The sequence below is a fragment of the Geotrypetes seraphini genome, chromosome 5, assembly GCF_902459505.1.
Source record: "Geotrypetes seraphini chromosome 5, aGeoSer1.1, whole genome shotgun sequence".
Classification (NCBI taxonomy): Eukaryota; Metazoa; Chordata; class Amphibia; order Gymnophiona; family Dermophiidae; genus Geotrypetes; species Geotrypetes seraphini.
In genome coordinates this window covers 94,688,534-94,706,286 of record NC_047088.1, presented here as the reverse complement: position 1 = coordinate 94,706,286, position 17,753 = coordinate 94,688,534, and the positions used below count along the sequence as shown (strand labels likewise).

The 17,753-nt window shown below is 42.0% G+C and overlaps 1 protein-coding gene across 1 annotated transcript in view; it reads right to left on the bottom strand.

Annotated features, from left to right (window-relative positions):
* LOC117360249 overlaps positions 1 to 17,753 on the bottom strand; it is a 48,334-nt gene that overhangs the window by 982 nt on the left and 29,599 nt on the right. The window contains exons 7-10 of the mRNA XM_033943899.1: positions 14,169 to 14,267; positions 13,179 to 13,324; positions 7,823 to 7,994; positions 7,361 to 7,473 (exon numbers count right to left, since the gene is read on the bottom strand). Coding sequence (XP_033799790.1) covers positions 7,361 to 7,473; positions 7,823 to 7,994; positions 13,179 to 13,324; positions 14,169 to 14,267 — 530 coding nt within the window. The remainder of the gene's footprint in view (positions 1 to 7,360; positions 7,474 to 7,822; positions 7,995 to 13,178; positions 13,325 to 14,168; positions 14,268 to 17,753) is intronic.

Below are 17,753 nucleotides of genomic sequence, written 5' to 3'. Positions count from 1 at the left end.
AGTGAGTGTACTCCAGCAGTCCTTGCCTCTCCCCTGCAGGTGGTGCTGTAAGCAATATTATCCCTGGAAGTCTATGGCAATATGCTTGATATAAATCTATTTCCAGAACCAACGTGCATATACCAAACTTATCACATGGACTTGGATTTCAAAAAATCATATTGTTTATGAGGAAGCCTCAGCCCCACCACTCCACCGCTATGTTACTTCATACCTGCGGAAAGAATTACTCCCAGGCATTGGCTGATATAAAAGTTAAGTATACACATATAATTCTACGTATATGTAAAGAAAGACATCACATAAAATATATATAAGGTTAATAATTTATTGCTAAACAGAACAGTTTATATGTGCAGCCAATGATGAAATGCCATGTAATTCTTCCCGCAGGTATGAAGTAACATAGCGGTGGAGTGGTGGGGCTGAGGCTTCCTCATAAACAATATGATTTTTTGAAATCCAAGTCCATATGATAAGTTTGGTGTAAGCAATATTATAGCAGCACTAGTTTGAGCCTAGGAAAGTTCCTTTGCCACCATACTACAGCCTATTTTTCTAATGAAGATCTGGCTGCAAAGGAGCTCAGTGATAAGAGTCCAACCATATAGATCACAAGCTGAGCGAGTAGGGTGCTACAACTCGCTCAGCTTGTGATCTATATGGTTGGACTCTTATCACTGAGCTCCTTTGCAGCCAGATCTTCATTAGAAAAATAGGCTGTAGTATGGTGGCAAAGGAACTTTCCTAGGCTCAAACTAGTGCTGCTATAATATTGCTATAATATAATTAATAGCCTCAATAATAATAGTACTCAGGATACCTTATACACTCCAATGGGAATTCAGATTCCACTGTACTCAGAACAAGACAGTGGTGTTGGAAATCTTCACCATTCCCTTTACATGGAGATAAATATTTTTTTCTTTTTTCATTTCTATTTCTTTTTACATCCTTAAATATTCTTACATCCAAATAACTTATTATAGCTTAAATAGCTTATAAATCGAAAAGGAGTTAAAAGTGTATCACTTAACTTAAGATTCTTATCGGTTCCCCTTCCCGACGCATTTCGGAGTTCTTTTTCAAGGTCGGGGGAACTGAAAAACAGCACACATAGCATAAGTGAACACACCTAAATGACATTAAAAAACTTAAACCATTCTAAATCTGCCACTCACCAAAAGATAAGGTTAGTCCTTAACCGTACATTTTCTGCCGCTGGCTATCCAACAAGATGGCCGCGGCGTTCACTGAGGGAAATATATAGTCCCCCCCCCCCTCCGTATCCTAGCAACCCAGACGAGCCGGAAAAAATTCACCACAAAAGTCCCTACTTATAAACCTCAACTATCCACTTGGGCCATCCAATCCGAAGCTTCGTTTAGTCCGGATGGAGCCATAGTTTGAAGTTGGAACATCCAGCGCAACTCCCGCAAATTTAAAGTGCGCTCAATGTTCCCTCCCTCCCACCCCACAGTGATCTTATCTAATATTCTCCATTTCAGGTCCTTCAAGACTTTAATTTAAGTTATGACCAATGGCAAGCTCTTCTGGAATTACAGAAGCTTAAATCCTTAATCATTATCCGGGCAGACAAAGGGGGTGCCATTGTGGTACTCTCCGAGGAACAATACACTAAGGAAGCATATCGTCAACTATGGGATACACGTTATTACCAACCATTACAGGGTGATCCTGTGGGAGAACTTAAGGGAACTATCTCTAAAATTGTATCTAAGGCATATAAAGAAAAGATGATTACTCTCCGTGAAGCTATGTTCCTGAATCCTAAATTTCATGTAACTCCGAAAATCTATTTCTTCCCTAAAATACATAAGAGATTGGAAGCCCCCCCTGGTCGACCGATCGTTTCCATGAGGGACTCCCCTCTTAAACCTCTATCGAAGTTTTTGGATATTTTCCTACAAAAGGAGGTTTTGGAAATTAAGTCACGGGTCAAGGACACTACCCATATGCTTGACATGTTAGCTGAGATCAAGGGGGTGGAGCCCTCATGGTGGTTCGTTACCCTCGATGTAACAGCTCTATACACAATGATACCCATTGAGGGGGCTTTGGTACTGCTTCAGGGGGTGTTCGAACGCCAAAAAATAAGATCTAACATCACGGCCTCATTTTTAATGGAACTAGCCAATCTAGTTCTAACTAAGAGCTATTTTTGGTTTCGCCAGCAATTCTTTCTCCAAACGCATGGGATAGCAATGGGAGCATCATTAGCCCCGTCTTTGGCATCCCTGTACATGGCAAAGTTGGAAGAAGAATATATTTATAAAAGCCCATTCTTTGAACATGTGCGGATTTGGAAACGCTACCTGGATGACATCCTCTGCCTATGGTCATCCTCATTGGAGGACTTAAATGAGTTTTTAGACTGGCTAAATCAAGTGGATAGGAATATTCAGTTTACGATGTCCACCAATCAGAATCAAATCAATTTTCTTGATCTTAACATCATGAAACGGGATGGTGAACTAATCACCACCATTTATCAAAAAACAACTGATCGGAACAGTCTTTTGAGATTCCACAGTTTTCATCCTATAGGATTGAGACAAGGTCTCCCTATTAGCCAGTTCCTCCGATTGAGACGAATCTGCCACTCTTTGGATGAGTTTAGGCTACAGGCCAGAGCAATGAAACAACGATTTTATGAAAGGGGTTACCCTGTTGAGGTGGTCCAAAGGGCTTACAAAAGAGCTAAATTTGCTCAGAGAGAATTGTTGCTGAAACCCTCTACTAAGAATTCCACTGAAGATTCTGAAATAGTAACATTTGTTCAGAACTTTTCCACCCTTGCTCCTGAAATTGCCCGTTTTGTACGTAACCACTGGCACATAGTTCAACTTGCCATCCCTACCTTGGTTGAATATCCAATATGCTCGTATCGCCGAGGAAAAAATATAGGGGAAAGTTTAGGACATTATATCCTTAGAGACTCTCCACTTATAAGCAAGGGTAGTCATGAACCGTGTGGTCAATGCCAGTGGTGTCCATTTGTGATGGCAGGGGAGACGTGGACTCATCCCATTTTAGGAACTAAATACAATGCTAGACATAACACCAATTGTAATTCAGACTATGTTATATATTTAATCCAGTGCCCATGTCCCAAATTGTATGTGGGCCGGACCACTAGGGCCATTAAGATCCGCCTTACAGAGCACAAATCTAGAGTGAATACTAGCTGTGAAGTCTCTCCTCTAGTTAGACATTGGAAGATATGTAAACATAGTTTGAAGGACCTGAAATGGAGAATATTAGATAAGATCACTGTGGGGTGGGAGGGAGGGAACATTGAGCGCACTTTAAATTTGCGGGAGTTGCGCTGGATGTTCCAACTTCAAACTATGGCTCCATCCGGACTAAACGAAGCTTCGGATTGGATGGCCCAAGTGGATAGTTGAGGTTTATAAGTAGGGACTTTTGTGGTGAATTTTTTCCGGCTCGTCTGGGTTGCTAGGATACGGAGGGGGGAGGGACTATATATTTCCCTCAGTGAACGCCGCGGCCATCTTGTTGGATAGCCAGCGGCAGAAAATGTACGGTTAAGGACTAACCTTATCTTTTGGTGAGTGGCAGATTTAGAATGGTTTAAGTTTTTTAATGTCATTTAGGTGTGTTCACTTATGCTATGTGTGCTGTTTTTCAGTTCCCCCGACCTTGAAAAAGAACTCCGAAACGCGTCGGGAAGGGGAACCGATAAGGATCTTAAGTTAAGTGATACACTTTTAACTCCTTTTCGATTTATAAGCTATTTAAGCTATAATAAGTTATTTGGATGTAAGAATATTTAAGGATGTAAAAAGAAATAGAAATGAAAAAAGAAAAAAATATTTATCTAAACTAAACTAAACTAAATCTTGGGTTTATATACCGCATCATCTCCACAGGTGGAGCTCGACACGGTTTACATGGTTAGGGAAGGAACGGAACTCCAGTGGATTTATAGAAGTAAGTAAGAGAGAGGTTAGGTGTGAAAATACTAGGGAGGGGACGGGTTACGTTTTGGAGAAGAGCCAAGTCTTCAGAAGCTTACGGAATGGTAGAAGGGGGCTCAAGTTGCGGAGAGGGGAAGGGAGACTATTCCAGAGCTGAGCGATTCTGAAGTGGAGGGAGGACCCGAGTTTACCGACGAGGGAGATACCTTTTGAGGAGGGGAAGGATAATTTTAATTTTTGCGTGGATCTAGTGGAGAATGGATTTGAGGAATTCCAGGATAGAGGAATAAGAGGTGGAAGGATGCCGTGGAGTATCTTGAAGGTTAAGCAGGCACATTTAAAGTGGACCCTGGAGATGACAGGAAGCCAGAGCAGCTTGGACAAGAGCGGAGAGACATGGTCATATTTGCTTTTTGAGAAGATAAGTTTGGCCGCGGTGTTCTGGATTAGTTGGAGTTTGTGGAGGCTTTTCTTTGTTAAGCTAAGGTAAATGGAATTGCAATAGTCCAATCTGGAGAGGATGATGGACTGTACGAGCTCGGCAAAGTGTTTTTGGTGGAAGCAGGACCTCACTTTCCTCAGCATGTGAAGGCTGTGAAAGCATGTTTTTATCAGAGAGTTGAGGTGGTCGTTGAAGGATAGCGAGGAATCTATGGTGATGCCCAGAACTTTGCTAGAGAACTCTAGTTGTAGAGAGGAGCCTGTGGGCATTGGGATGGAAGTGGGTAAATGATCAAGTTTAGGGCCAAGCCAAAGTAGTTTGGTTTTGGACTCATTCAGTTTCATTTGTACAGTGAGAGCCCAGGATTGAAGTTTGGTTATGCATGAAGAAATGTTTGCTGCGAGATTGGTGAGGTTTGCGTCGGTCTCGAGGAGGACCAGGATATCGTCAGCGTAAGTGTAGAGTATTTCTAGGGGGGAGAGGTGGAGGAGGTTCAGGGAGGACATATAAATGTTGAAGAGGATAGGAGATAGGGGGGAGCCTTGAGGAACTCCACATGTCGGTTTCCACGGGGAGGATGAGGTACCATTCTTGGTAACGTTATAAGAGCGAGAACGTAAGAAATTCGAGAACCAGTCGAGGACCGTGGAGCTGATGCCTATCTCGGAGAGTAGGAAGATTAGAATGTCATGATGGACAACGTCGAAGGCTGCAGAGAGGTCGAATTGGAGTAGAACGGCAAATTTTTTGTGAGAATGGAGTTGTTGGATCTTAGAGATTAGGGAGGCCAGGAGGGTTTCAGTACTGAAGTTAGGTCTGAAGCCGTATTGATAGGGTAGGAGGATAGAGAATCTTTCCAGGTAGGCTGAGAGTTGGGAGGAGACAATGGACTCAAGCAGTTTGGTTAGGAGCGGGATGTTCGCTATAGGGCGATAATTGGATGGGATGGAGGGATCTAGGTCAGCTTTCTTCAGTAGGGGGGTCAATGCAATGTGTCCCATTTCAGGTGAGAAGAGGCCCGATAGTAGAGCAGAATTTATGAGTTTGGTGAGTGATGAGATGGCCTGTGTGGGTATTTTCTCGAATAGATAGGATGGAAATGGATCCAAGGTGCAGTTACAGGATTTCAATTTCTGGCAGAGCTTGAGGACCTGCAATTCGGATACTTGCTCAAAGGCAGTCCAGGATCTGTTGACTGGGACAGGGGTGATGACATTTGGAGTAGGATTGGGGGTGGCGAACACTAGAGAATTGTAGGAGACTGCGGGAGGGAAGGAGCTTCTTAAGGTGGTGACCTTTCCATTGAAGAAGTTTGCTAGTAGGTCGGCTGATGGGGAGGAGGGGAGTAAGGAAGGGTTGGTGTTGGGGATTAGGGAGCGCCAGATATTGAACAGCATGCTGTTCTGATTGTTTGATCTGGAGATCTTGTCCCCATAAAAGTTTTTCCTAGCGCTTTTAAGTGCGTTGTTGTAAAATTTAATGTTGACTCTCCAGATCTGTTTGTCTGTGGGGGATTTAGATTTTTTCCAGATGCGTTCCAGGGATCGACATTTTTGTTTTAGTACCCTGTGGTGTGGGAGGTACCAGGGGGCCTTACGGGAGTAGGTGACGGTTTTGGTAGAGAGCGGGGCAAGAGAGTGGTAGGTGGATTCTGAGAGAGTAATCCAGTTGTGCCAGTTGGTTACAGTATCTGGAGGCTTAGGGTTGGATGAGAGATTATCGAGAAATTTGGACCAGAACTGATTACTTGAAATTTTCTTGCGGAAAGTAATGGACTTAGAGGTATGGGATGAGGTTCCAAGGTGTGACATGAAGATGGGGAGGGAGAAGGTTCCTAAGAAGTGGTCGGACCAGGGGACGTGGTCCCAACGGATGTCATTGGTCGAAGTTTTGTAATCCGTGAGATCGAGGAAGCTGATAATGTCTAGTGTGTGGCCTCTATCGTGGGTTGGAGAGGAGGCGGGGGGAGAGAAGCCAAGGGAAGTGAGGAAATTATTGAAATCAGATGCATCCTTGCTGGTGGTGTCATCGAGGTGGAGGTTGATATCTCCGATGATCAGGAGTCTTTGGAACTTAAGGAACGCTTTAGATATGGTCTCGTAAACAAGCTCGGAGGAATTGCTCCAGGGGGTGGGCGGGCGATATAATGATAAGATACCCAGTGGGTGAAGATGGAGCTCATCGTTGACTGAGGCTAACATGTATTCAAGTGAGCGATGGCTGCCTTTTTCGAGAAGCTGAACATCAAAGAAAGATTTGTAGAGGAGTGCCAGGCCACCTCCTTTTCGGTTTAATCTAGGAGAAAAGAGGCCTTGGTAACCCTGGGGACATAGCTCGTTTTGTGTAAAGAGATCGTCTTTGGTGATCCAGGACTCTATGATGCAGAAGAATCCAGGATCAGAATCCGCGAGAAGGTCTTTCACAATTTGGGTCTTGTTGCATACGGATCTGGCGTTGCAGTAGAGTAACAGGACTGGGGTTAGAGAGTCTGGGATGTGGTTGGGAAGGTTGGCGGGGGGCACAGGCTTTAAAGCTATAATAAGTTATTTGGATGTAAGAATATTTAAGGATGTAAAAAGAAATAGAAATGAAAAAAGAAAAAAAGATTTATCTCCATAAAAAGATATTTATTACTCTCTATGTAAAGGGAATGGTGAAGAATTCCAACACCACTGTCTTGTTCTGAGTACAGTGGAATCTGAATTCCCATTGGAGTGTATAAGGTATCCTGAGTACTATTATTATTGAGGCTACTATTTTTTCAGAAGTGAGTCATAAAAGTTTGGTAGATAATATAATTAAAGCAGGTTGCTCCTAGCCATGCTGCTATTCCTACCACATCCACAGTCCCAGCATTATCTGCAGGAGCTTTTCATAAAGAATGATGGCAGAGCTCACAGCTCCTGCTGTCCTTCCCCCTCCCCAAATTTACAGTAAAGTCCTTCTTTTTATTTACCTGAAGGAGTATCTGGCCAGCACAAGCAGCAGCAGGGAAAGGAGAGAGAGACCTAGGAAAACATAGAGGATGTGATGCTCAGGGATCATCTGCCACAGCACTGCCACAGGGCCCTACAAGAGATAAGAAGCAAAGCTGTGGACCTTGAGATCTGCTCCATAGAAGTGTGAAGGAGTCTCTAATTGGTATGAGAAGATCTGTCCCACATACTTATTATGGACTGTGAAGATGGTGAACAGGAGCAAATCCTTTCAAAATGTTAACTATTTTACCCTGCTGAAGTATGGGTGAAACTTCCTGTACTGTTATGTGCAGAAAACAAAACATATATGTCGAGATTTTTCCTGCAAGATAGGAAACTGCTTAAATAACTGGCATAAAAGGCCCTCTTGCTTCACACTATGTAAGGTACAGGATATGCTCGGAGCCTGAAAACCAGGCGTGATCTCTACTATCTCATACCGTATATATCTCCAGTGCCTCTGTGCCATTCTCCCCCAACACCACAGTCCAGAGTTCTCGAGAGGTCACACCTAAAATCACGCTCACAAGGAGGAAGACAGGAAGCAGGAGGCCAGCAAGGCCAAAGAAGCAACCCTTCAGCCTCATGCGCATGTTATGGCTCTTCTTCTCACTGACAGAAAGAAAGAGATAGAGGTTATATGATAAAATGACTGAGAAAGCTGACACACTGAGCACTACAATAAGCAGGTGAAAAAAAAAGAAGCCTAAAATATATAAAAAATGTATTGTTAAAAACATGCAAGTACAATATTCTTAGGTGTCAATTTAAGAGGATAGGAGAGGCTCCTACCCATGCAATCTATGCCGAGTGGGCTGGCTGCCAATATTCAACAGCATGTCACTGAATATCAACTCTGACCAGTTAGTGCCAGGGTGGTTTGTGGGCAAATTCAGTACTTAATCAGTAAGCGGCAATATTTGGCCTGCTAACTGGTTAAGTAGGCACAAATTTAACATAGTAAAAAGGCTGTTCTAACATTATCAGCTAAGCTAACTAGGCACGGGTCTGATTATTTGTCGATGCCTGGTTAACTTCCAAGTGACTGTAAAGACCCAAATATTCAATGCCAGTACCTCGATATGGCCCAGCACTGAACATCCTTGCTTAATTCAGCCCACAGCTGTCAGTGGCTTATAAATCCTGACCGCCATGCGCTGAATATTGGGCCCTTAATTTTTTATAAAAACTTGCTGAAATTAAAGTTATGAAATTGTATTTTTTCTCACAGAAGGTTTTCACCTATGCCTACTTCATCAATAAGAAATCTAGCACTAATGTACTGCACATAGGTAGGGGGGAAGGAGGGAGGGTGGTGGTGAATGGTACACAAACTCACAGCAAACTTACTGCCAGCATCGGGACATTTTTACCTATTCTGGCACTATACAGAGCAGAGGTGTAATTATTCCCCTCATAGCTTGCCAAACAAGGAAAACAAAATATTCAAATTTCTGGTATCACCTCAGTAACCAAGCTGCTTGGGAGATGATTATCTCAAATAAAAAAATTCCCTAAATCAAACAGCAAAATACTAATGGAATCCAAAAATATATTTCATACAAATAAAATAAAAAGAGAAATATTTTCTTTAAACCTGCCCAATTAGGTTTTTTCCTTGAGGGTAAAGGAGTCTCAACACAGCCAGAATGAAACAGGTTATAATGCGATATTTAATTAATGGCTAGGTTAACATCTTATTATTGCTCTATTTCTTATTTTTTTCTTTTGTATATGAATTTCCCCTTTTCCCGAGGGGTTTACTCATTTTGCCTCTTACTCTCAGATTGTGGACTGTGTTAGATAAATATTTCATTGTTTAATTTCTGGTGCTTAGTTTGAATAACTGAGTTTATACTTTTGTATTTCTTTTATCATCTATGTATATTGGATGTATTGAAATGATAAACAATAAAATAAAAAAATCAAATCAAAAACAAAAACGTACCAAAAAATGATGATGATATTATTATAATAGTGCTCAGTCTGAAACACCTATCTTGCACCAGCAGCACTGTAGCATATGGGTGTTACATAAACATTATAGCACCTCCCTGCCTACCAACCACTGATAATGATCAAGTATCAATTCTGACAATGAAAATAAGGTGATCTCACTTATCTTTCAGAATGCTTGTTGGACTGTCTTAGTGGCAGGGTGTCCTATCTGTTGCTATCACTGTGCAGTGCCGCCAGGATAAACTGTGCATGAAAATCCAGTGAAAATTAAAAAAAAAAAATCCAAATTCCAAAGCTGAAAATCAAAAATCCCCAAATTCCAATGATGAAAATCAGAAATCCAAACAAAATATAATCATAAAAAAAACAAACAGTCTAAAATCCTTACTCCCTCAATACCGATAGTGTTTCACATATATCGCTTCTTCAGGAGGAAGACTCTATCCTCGGAGCTACAACTGGATGACAAAAGAAAAACCACAGGCGTAGTTGATTCTGGGCAAGCCTGACTGAACTAAATGTTGATGCTACGGCATGACGATTTAAAATGCGTCCTCAATTAGATAACCTTGACTCTGATAGAATTAACACTGATAGGATTTTGTTTTTGATTTTATTATATATGTTTTTTTGTAGTATGAAATATATTTTTGGATTCCATTAGTATATCACCTCAGTAACATAAAAATTATTCCACCGTCAAGACGTTTTGTGAACACAAAAACCTGTAAATGCCGCTTAGAACTTATGCAGTAAATCTTCTGTATTGTAAGAGCACTAACTTTCAGTGCACAAACAGAAAGAACTATTCTTTTACATAGATACTGTAGGTATAGAACACTAATCCAAGGTTAGACAAATGCTGGGTTGCATCCGTAGAAGTTTTGTCAGACAAAAGCCCGAAGTTGTAATGCCGTTGTACAGGTCCATGGTGAGACCTCATTTGGAATATTGTGTTCAATTTTGGAAGCCACATTATCAAAAGGATGTGCTGAGAATGGAGTCGGTTCAGCGAATGGCCACTAGGATGGTCTCAGGACTCAAGGATCTCCCATATGAAGAACGTCTAGGTAAGTTGCAGCTATACTCTCTCGAGGAACGCAGAGAGAGGGAAGACATGATAGAGATGTTCAAATATGTTACTGGCTGTATTGAGGTAGAAGAAGACATCTTTTTCCTTAAAGGACCTACGGCAACAAGAGGGCATCCGTTAAAAATCAAGGGTGGGAGATTTCATGGTGACAGCTGGGAGGGTGTAGATGGGCTGGAGTAAGTCTTAACAGAGATTTCGGCAGTTGGAACCCAAGCATAGTAACGGGTAAAGCTTTGGATTCTAGCCCAGAAATAGCTAAGAAGAAAAAAAATAAAAAAAAATTTTAATTGAATAGGTTGGGCAGACTGGATGGACCATTCGGGTCTTTATCTGCCGTCATCTACTATGTTACTATGTTACTAGGAAGTAATTCTTCACCGAAAGGGTGGTTGATCATTGGAATGATCTTCCACTTCAGGTAATGGAGGCCAGCAACGTGCTCGATTTTAAGAAAAAAATGGGATAAGCATGTGGGTTCACTTCGAGGAAGTGCTTAGGGGGGAGGGTTCTTAGAGTGGGCAGACTTGTTGGGCCGATGCCCTTTTCTGCCGTCATATTCTGTTTCTAATCCATCTCCTCAAGCAAGTATCTGAGTACAGATCCCCTCAAAATCTACATGCTCAGATCAACCCTCACCAGTTACAAAATATAAAGGACCTCAAATTAGGAATAGAAACCCTGAGAAGCCAGAATCTTCATAAGCAATAAAACACAGCAAAAAGAAAAAACAAACCAGAAATGCATTTCCCCTATATTGAACAAAATGGGAGTGTGTGGTGCAGTGGTTAGAGCTACAGCCTTGGTACCCTGAAGTTGTGGGTTCAAATCCTGCATTGCTCCTTGTGACCCTGGGCAAGTCACTTAATCCCCATTGCCTCAAGTACGTTAGATAGAGTGGGAGCCTACCAGGACAGTAAGGGAAAAATGCTTGAGTACCTGAATAATTTGCAATCCGCATAGAATTGTAGGATATGCGGAATATAAATTATTAAAAATAAATAAAATGCAGATGTAAGAAATGCCCACTCCTAAAGCTGAAAATGAAATCCCTATTGTTATATGGAAAATTTATTTTTTCTAAATCCGCCTCTTCCCACTTCTTTTCTGGGTCTGCTAAATCCTTTTTACAAAGTCTTTCCATTTTTAATTTCTTTTGTCTTCCCTCCATACATCTGTCTGGAATAAATCGTTCCCTTTCATCTTTTCTCTCCTTTGTGCCTCTCTATCCCCTTTTGCCCATCTCCCCTTTTCACCTCTTACCTATCTACTAATTTTCCATCTTTCATTCCTCTCTAGCCAACCCATTCCTTCTCTCTCATTCTTTTCCTAGCCTTGTCCCCTTGCTGACTTTTATTCAATCTCTATAACTCCTTGTACTCACTCTCTTCTGTCTCATTTCCTCAGCACCAGTACTTCATCGTCTCTCTGGCCCCCGTCCTTTCTTCTACTTAACTTACTGTACAAGGGAGTGCTGAAAAGTTCTCAGCCCAACCAACCAACTTCCTATGAAAAGAACATTATCTTATTTCATTAACTGCCAATTTGCAAAAACGAAATTCTATGTTTTGACATTGTTTCAGATTATTGATTAAACCATATCCACATCACTCTCTTTTTGGTTGGGTGGAGAACTTTTCAGCACCCCCTCATATCCCTTGCACCTCTTCCCCGGGTCTCTATTTCCACAAGAGGCTGCTAAAGAAAAGCACAAGCTTGCTGTCTCCATCACATTTCCATGGCCCATCTCCTAGCTTTTTGTGACACTAGATAAGAATTGCTGTTCTAGTCTTATATATTCAAGGGGGGACTATTTTTCTTTTTTTAAATTCTTTATTAAGTTTTTCAACTACAATTGTGCAACAAATGATTCAGAAATATGGATACTTAGAAAACAAGCACAATGGAACTTACAGACTTCAACGTACACCCTCCCACCTGATATACAAGTAAAATAAAACCTTAATAAAACTATTCATGAAATCCCTAAATCAAGTTCCCATTCCATTTCCTCCCCCCTCCCTGGATGTGTATGTTTACATGTCTATAAAATAAAACTCATTTATTCCTCCTTACAAAATATAGCCAATGGCTCCCAAACATCCATAAAACTCTTGTAACATCCCCATTGTATGGCCATGCAACGCTTCATTTTAAAGGTATAACAGAGATTCCCACCAGAATGTGTAGCTCAACCTATCCCAGTTTTTTCAAAATGAGTTGCATGGTAACCCCTGTCATTACAAAAAGTAAAAGGGGGGACTATTTTTCTATGTTCTGAAAGCATTTTCTTCCCTATACTGAATCCCAAAAAATTTTGTTTAGCCAACGTAGCTGTATTACAAAATCTAAGCTGAAACATAAAAAGATCCACTTTTGTCATGCTCACTATAAGCAGTTTTCATAGCCATATCATGATTTTTCTACCCATCTCTCTTCTCTCCCATCAGCAATAAGGCATCCAGATATTTTACCCCCTCCACTGTACTTGAGGTTAGCTTAGTTATTCTCAAGGTATTAATCTGAAGTCCATGTTCTTTCCTATGCATTTGTATCCTCTTCCCTCCACCCCAGTCATGCTCATCCTGCTGCAGCACCTGTCCACAGTGTGATACACGTCACAGCCTCTCTCCACACTCACTCCCTTTTCTCCTTTCCTCCTCAGAACTCACTCATCCTGTGCACAGTGGCTTACACCTCACAGCCCCTTCTTCAGTCTCTCTTCCTGTTCCCTTCCCAGAACTCACACATCCTGCTGCAGCACTCTTTCCACATTGCCTATGATCAGCTCACAGTCCTTCTCCAGGGAGTTTAGTGTATTCTGCACAGTCTGATTGATTGTCTTCTCAACGGTTTTACAGACATCTTCTATCTGATTGACACAGCGACAGGGCTAGGGAAAAAAAAAAAGAAGAGGGGGAGGGCAGAGTAATTTCAGCAACAGCAATGAGACCTAGTGGTAGATATAGCAAAGAAATGTGAAGCTGCCCAGCTCTGTGGCTTAACACAAAAGAGGAAGCAGGTACTATTACAGCTTGCTATGGAAAAAGGACACAAATTCACATAGCGTGATAATAGATTATGGTGAAGTGAGAGTGTGTGTGTCTCAGTGATTTAGCCAGACCTTCAAGGTTCTTTTTGGGGGGAAGGGGCTTGGCCCTTGAGGATAAAGAGGATGGATGGGCACCAAATTTTGCCCACCTCTAACTCCCCTAACTTTTCTTGAGACGGAGATCACAAAGCCCTGCCAGCTGAAGGATGTCCTCTGGTGGCCAGAAATTCCCCAATATTGGCAGTTGGTGGCATTTTCCATGGGCCAATGCCACACCATTGTTGTCCCCCCCCCTCCCCGTGTGTAGTTTTTATGCATGTGTAGGAGGGGGGCCCCCAGGTCAGCAAAGTGGTGACCCATGAAAAGAGCCGCTGCTGTGAGCTTTGGGGAGTTTCTGTACGCTGGAGGAGGACCTCCTCTACTAGCAGAGCTTAGGAATCTCCACCAGTGATAGCAACGATGCTGCAAATTTGGGAGGGGGGGGGGTCGCTATAGATCCCAGATTCTCCCTCGCCTTACCCCCTTCCTCTTGACTATGCTATTGGTGTCTCTCTACCAGAGGAGAATGAAGGTGGTTTTTAATGTGCTGGGTCTAGGCATGCCAAAAGCTTTACTTATTATGAGTATCAGGCTGTGAGAATCTGTACCAAGCCCTTCAGTCCATGAAGCTGAGCAAAAAGATTACCTTGCTGGAATTTGGAATGTAGATTGTTGGCATGTCAAAGCCACATTTGTTGAGTCCAGGTCTCTTGCAGAGCTCCTGCACAATTTGCATCAGCACCCTCTGAGAAGAGAAGGTAGAAGGACAATCAGCTAGGGACTCGCATCATTCATATTCCCAACACAAGCTCTCAGTGCCCCCCCCCCCCCACTCTCTCTTGGGGACCTCCATCACAGGGCTGGGTTCCCAGATCCATTTCCAGCATACACCCCCCCCCTAACATCGCTGCAAACAGCATCTCACTTCTGAAAACTCACTCTCTGTGATTCTCCTAAAATCCAGCTCCAATAATTCCTACTCAACAGTCCACCTTCTTCTCCCCCTCCTCCAGCTGTGTCCACTTCTCTGCCATTTTTCTTCCCTTGTTTCTGCTATCCAATGGCTATTGTGTAAGCCCTGTTTTTTCAGCTTGATGCAACTGTGCAGTCAGAATTTTTTCTGATCACAGCTCTTTACATATACTATTTCTTTCACCGTTTATGATCTGATTAAACTACTGTAACATTGTCTATTCTGGTGTTTCTCACTCTGTGCTCTGGAAATTACAGACGTTACAAAACTATGCCATCTATTTACCTAGTCATGTAGGTAGATATAACCACGTTACGCCATTGCAGAAATAACACCAAACTAGGTAAACCCAAACTGTCCAAACAAGTCATACTATCTGGAATTATCTCCTCCGGTACAGCATAAAAGACTGTAAAAAAAAGGAAACTCAGACTAGAGAATGATACGGGGACAAATTAGTCCCCGTCCCCGCAGGAACTCAATTTCCCAGTCCCCGCAAGTTTTGTTGCTGTCCTTGCCCAATTCCTGCAAGCTCTGCCTTAACCGCACAAGCCTCAAACACATATGATTTTAAAGTGTTTGAGGCTTGTGCAGATGAGGAAAGAGCTTGCAGAAATGGGGCAGAAACAGGAAAAGAACTCACGGGGACGGGAAAACGAGTTCTCATGGGGATGGGGGAAAATTTGTCCCCGTGTCATTCACTAACTCAGACCTTATTAATATCCTGATCTTTACGAGTCAGGTGCCCCTACTGCTTTTTCAAGGTATTAATTCTACTAGGACCCTCTTGGGGTCTTATTAGCTTGGCCCAAAGGTTTCCATTTTTGTTCATAAATTTATATATCTTCTACTTATATGAGTAATAAGCTAGCAATTGAACCAAATTTTAATAGATAAGCTCAAACTCTGTTGTGTTTCCAGTAATTGTGCTTTTAGAGCCAATGAGTGGTGCTCCCCTTATTGTTGTCTTACTTGTTGACTGAAATGAAGCAACTCCCTATTTCTAGCTTTATTCTGAAATGCTGCATAATCAATTCTTTCTCCCCTAAGAGCAACTTTCCCAATTTCTCAAAATAGTATAGGCTTACTATGATGGCCACCATTAATTTACTGAAATAACTTCCACTTAGATATTTAAAAAGGCAAGAATTCTGTTCTCTATATATAATTTCATTGGAAATGACCAGTGGGGTGCCCTTGTATCCTAGGGGGTAATCTACAATGACTTTGAAACCCATGCATGATCTGACACTGCCAGAGGTCCAATATCAACTCTGTTTACGTCTGTAAGGAGTACTCCTGAAATCAAATTGTGGAGTGTGTGCGAGATAAGAGAGTGCAATCATACTCCAGAGGGTGTAATATGCACCACACATCCACTATGTCCAAAGATGTACAGATCTGAGAGAGATTCCTACTGAGCCACTGCTTGATGATTTGCCAGATGTTGAAGATTTATCCAAATACAAATCACTAACCTCATTCAGATTGCCTCTTAGAATTATTAGCAGGTCACGCAACTCATGGAAATGTTTCAACAATGTCCTATAAAACTGTCCAGAGTATATATTTGGAACATAAAATCAATGATTTTCCTTCTAATTGCACAATCACAAATCTACCATTGGGGTCTGCATTACCTGTTGGACTTGTATTTTAAGAGTTTTCCTAAAGAGGATGAGCACTCCAGCTTTGTTCTCAACAGCTGGGGATTCCATGTACTGACCAACCCACCACTTTTTGCATGTTCTAATGCATTTAAATGTGTTTCTTGAAAAAATGCTACAGAGGCCTGAACTCTATTTAGAACTTACAAGATTTTATAGCGCTTGATGGGTGAATGTATGCCTCCAACACTCCAAGTCACAATCTGGTAATATATAGATTCACAAAGCCAGAGCCAAATCTTGTTCTTCCAGCTGACAGGGTGTCCCAGCCACCAACCCACCACCCACCAACCCAAACCACAATGTAGACCATTCAACCTTAAGAACTCCCCAGACCCAATCCAATCCCTGTATTCCATACGCTCTTCCACCCGACACACTTATCCTTACATTTCTAAACCCATTTATTCCCATTCCTCTCCTCCCATCCCTATTAACACTTCCACAATGTCACACACTGGTGACAATTTCTTTTTTTGGACCATGTGTTCCACTTCTATAAATAGAACTGCATGACCTCATCATACTTTATACATTACTATGGTACTATAGAATACTCCCTGATAACCAGATAGTGCTCTTCTATAAATGCTTATCCAGTTTGTGATCCATTTGCAAATAAAGGTCCAGAAGGGCTGATGATCATTATCAGAGCATCTTTGTTATAGGCTCCAAAAGATCCCATTGCCAATGTCAAAATCTTAATAAAACATCTGCCCTTAACCATCCTCTACTATTACTACAACTATTACTCATTTCTACAGCGCAACTAAACATACACAGCGCTGTACATGAAAACAAAGAGACAGACCCTACTCAAAAGAGCTTACATCTAGTCAGGACAGACAAACTGGACAAGAAGGTACATCAATACACTATGCTCACACAATGGAATTACGGAGGGAATGATAAGACAGATTTTGGTGCTTAGAAGGTGGGTTGGAGTTTGGAATTGAAAGCATCTACAAAGAAGTGGGCTTTGAGTCCGGTTTGAATATTGCTAGAGACGGAACCTAACGTATTGAGTCAGGCAGTTTGTTCCAGGCATACGGTGCAGCAAGGTAGAAGAGACGGAGGCTGGAGTTTGCTGGAGAGGAAGTGGGTACATATAAGAGAGCAGAGTACCCGAGTGTGTATGTGTGTGTGGGGGGGAGTGTGGTGAGAAATGAGATTGGAGAGATACTGAGGAGCTGTGGAGGAGTTTGAACTGTGCACAGAAATGGATAGGGAGCCAATGAAGTGACATGGGGAGAGGGGTAATGTGGGCATTGTGACATTGATGGAAAATGAGGAATGCAGCAGAGTTCTGAAGAGGAAAGAGATGGTTTAGTAGAAGGCCAGTAAGAAGCAGGTTGCAGTAATCTAGTGAGAGGTGATGAGGGTCTGAATGAGGGTCTTGGCAGTACACTCAGAAAGGAAGGGTCTGATTTTAGTGATATTGTAGAGTTTTGGCAGTCTGTTGGATATGTGAAGAGGAGGGAGATGAGTCAAAGATTACCCCAAGGTTGTGAGCCAATAAGACAGGGAGGATGAGGGTGTTGTTCACAGAAATAGAGAACTTGGGAAGAGGAGAGACCAGTTTAGGTGGAAA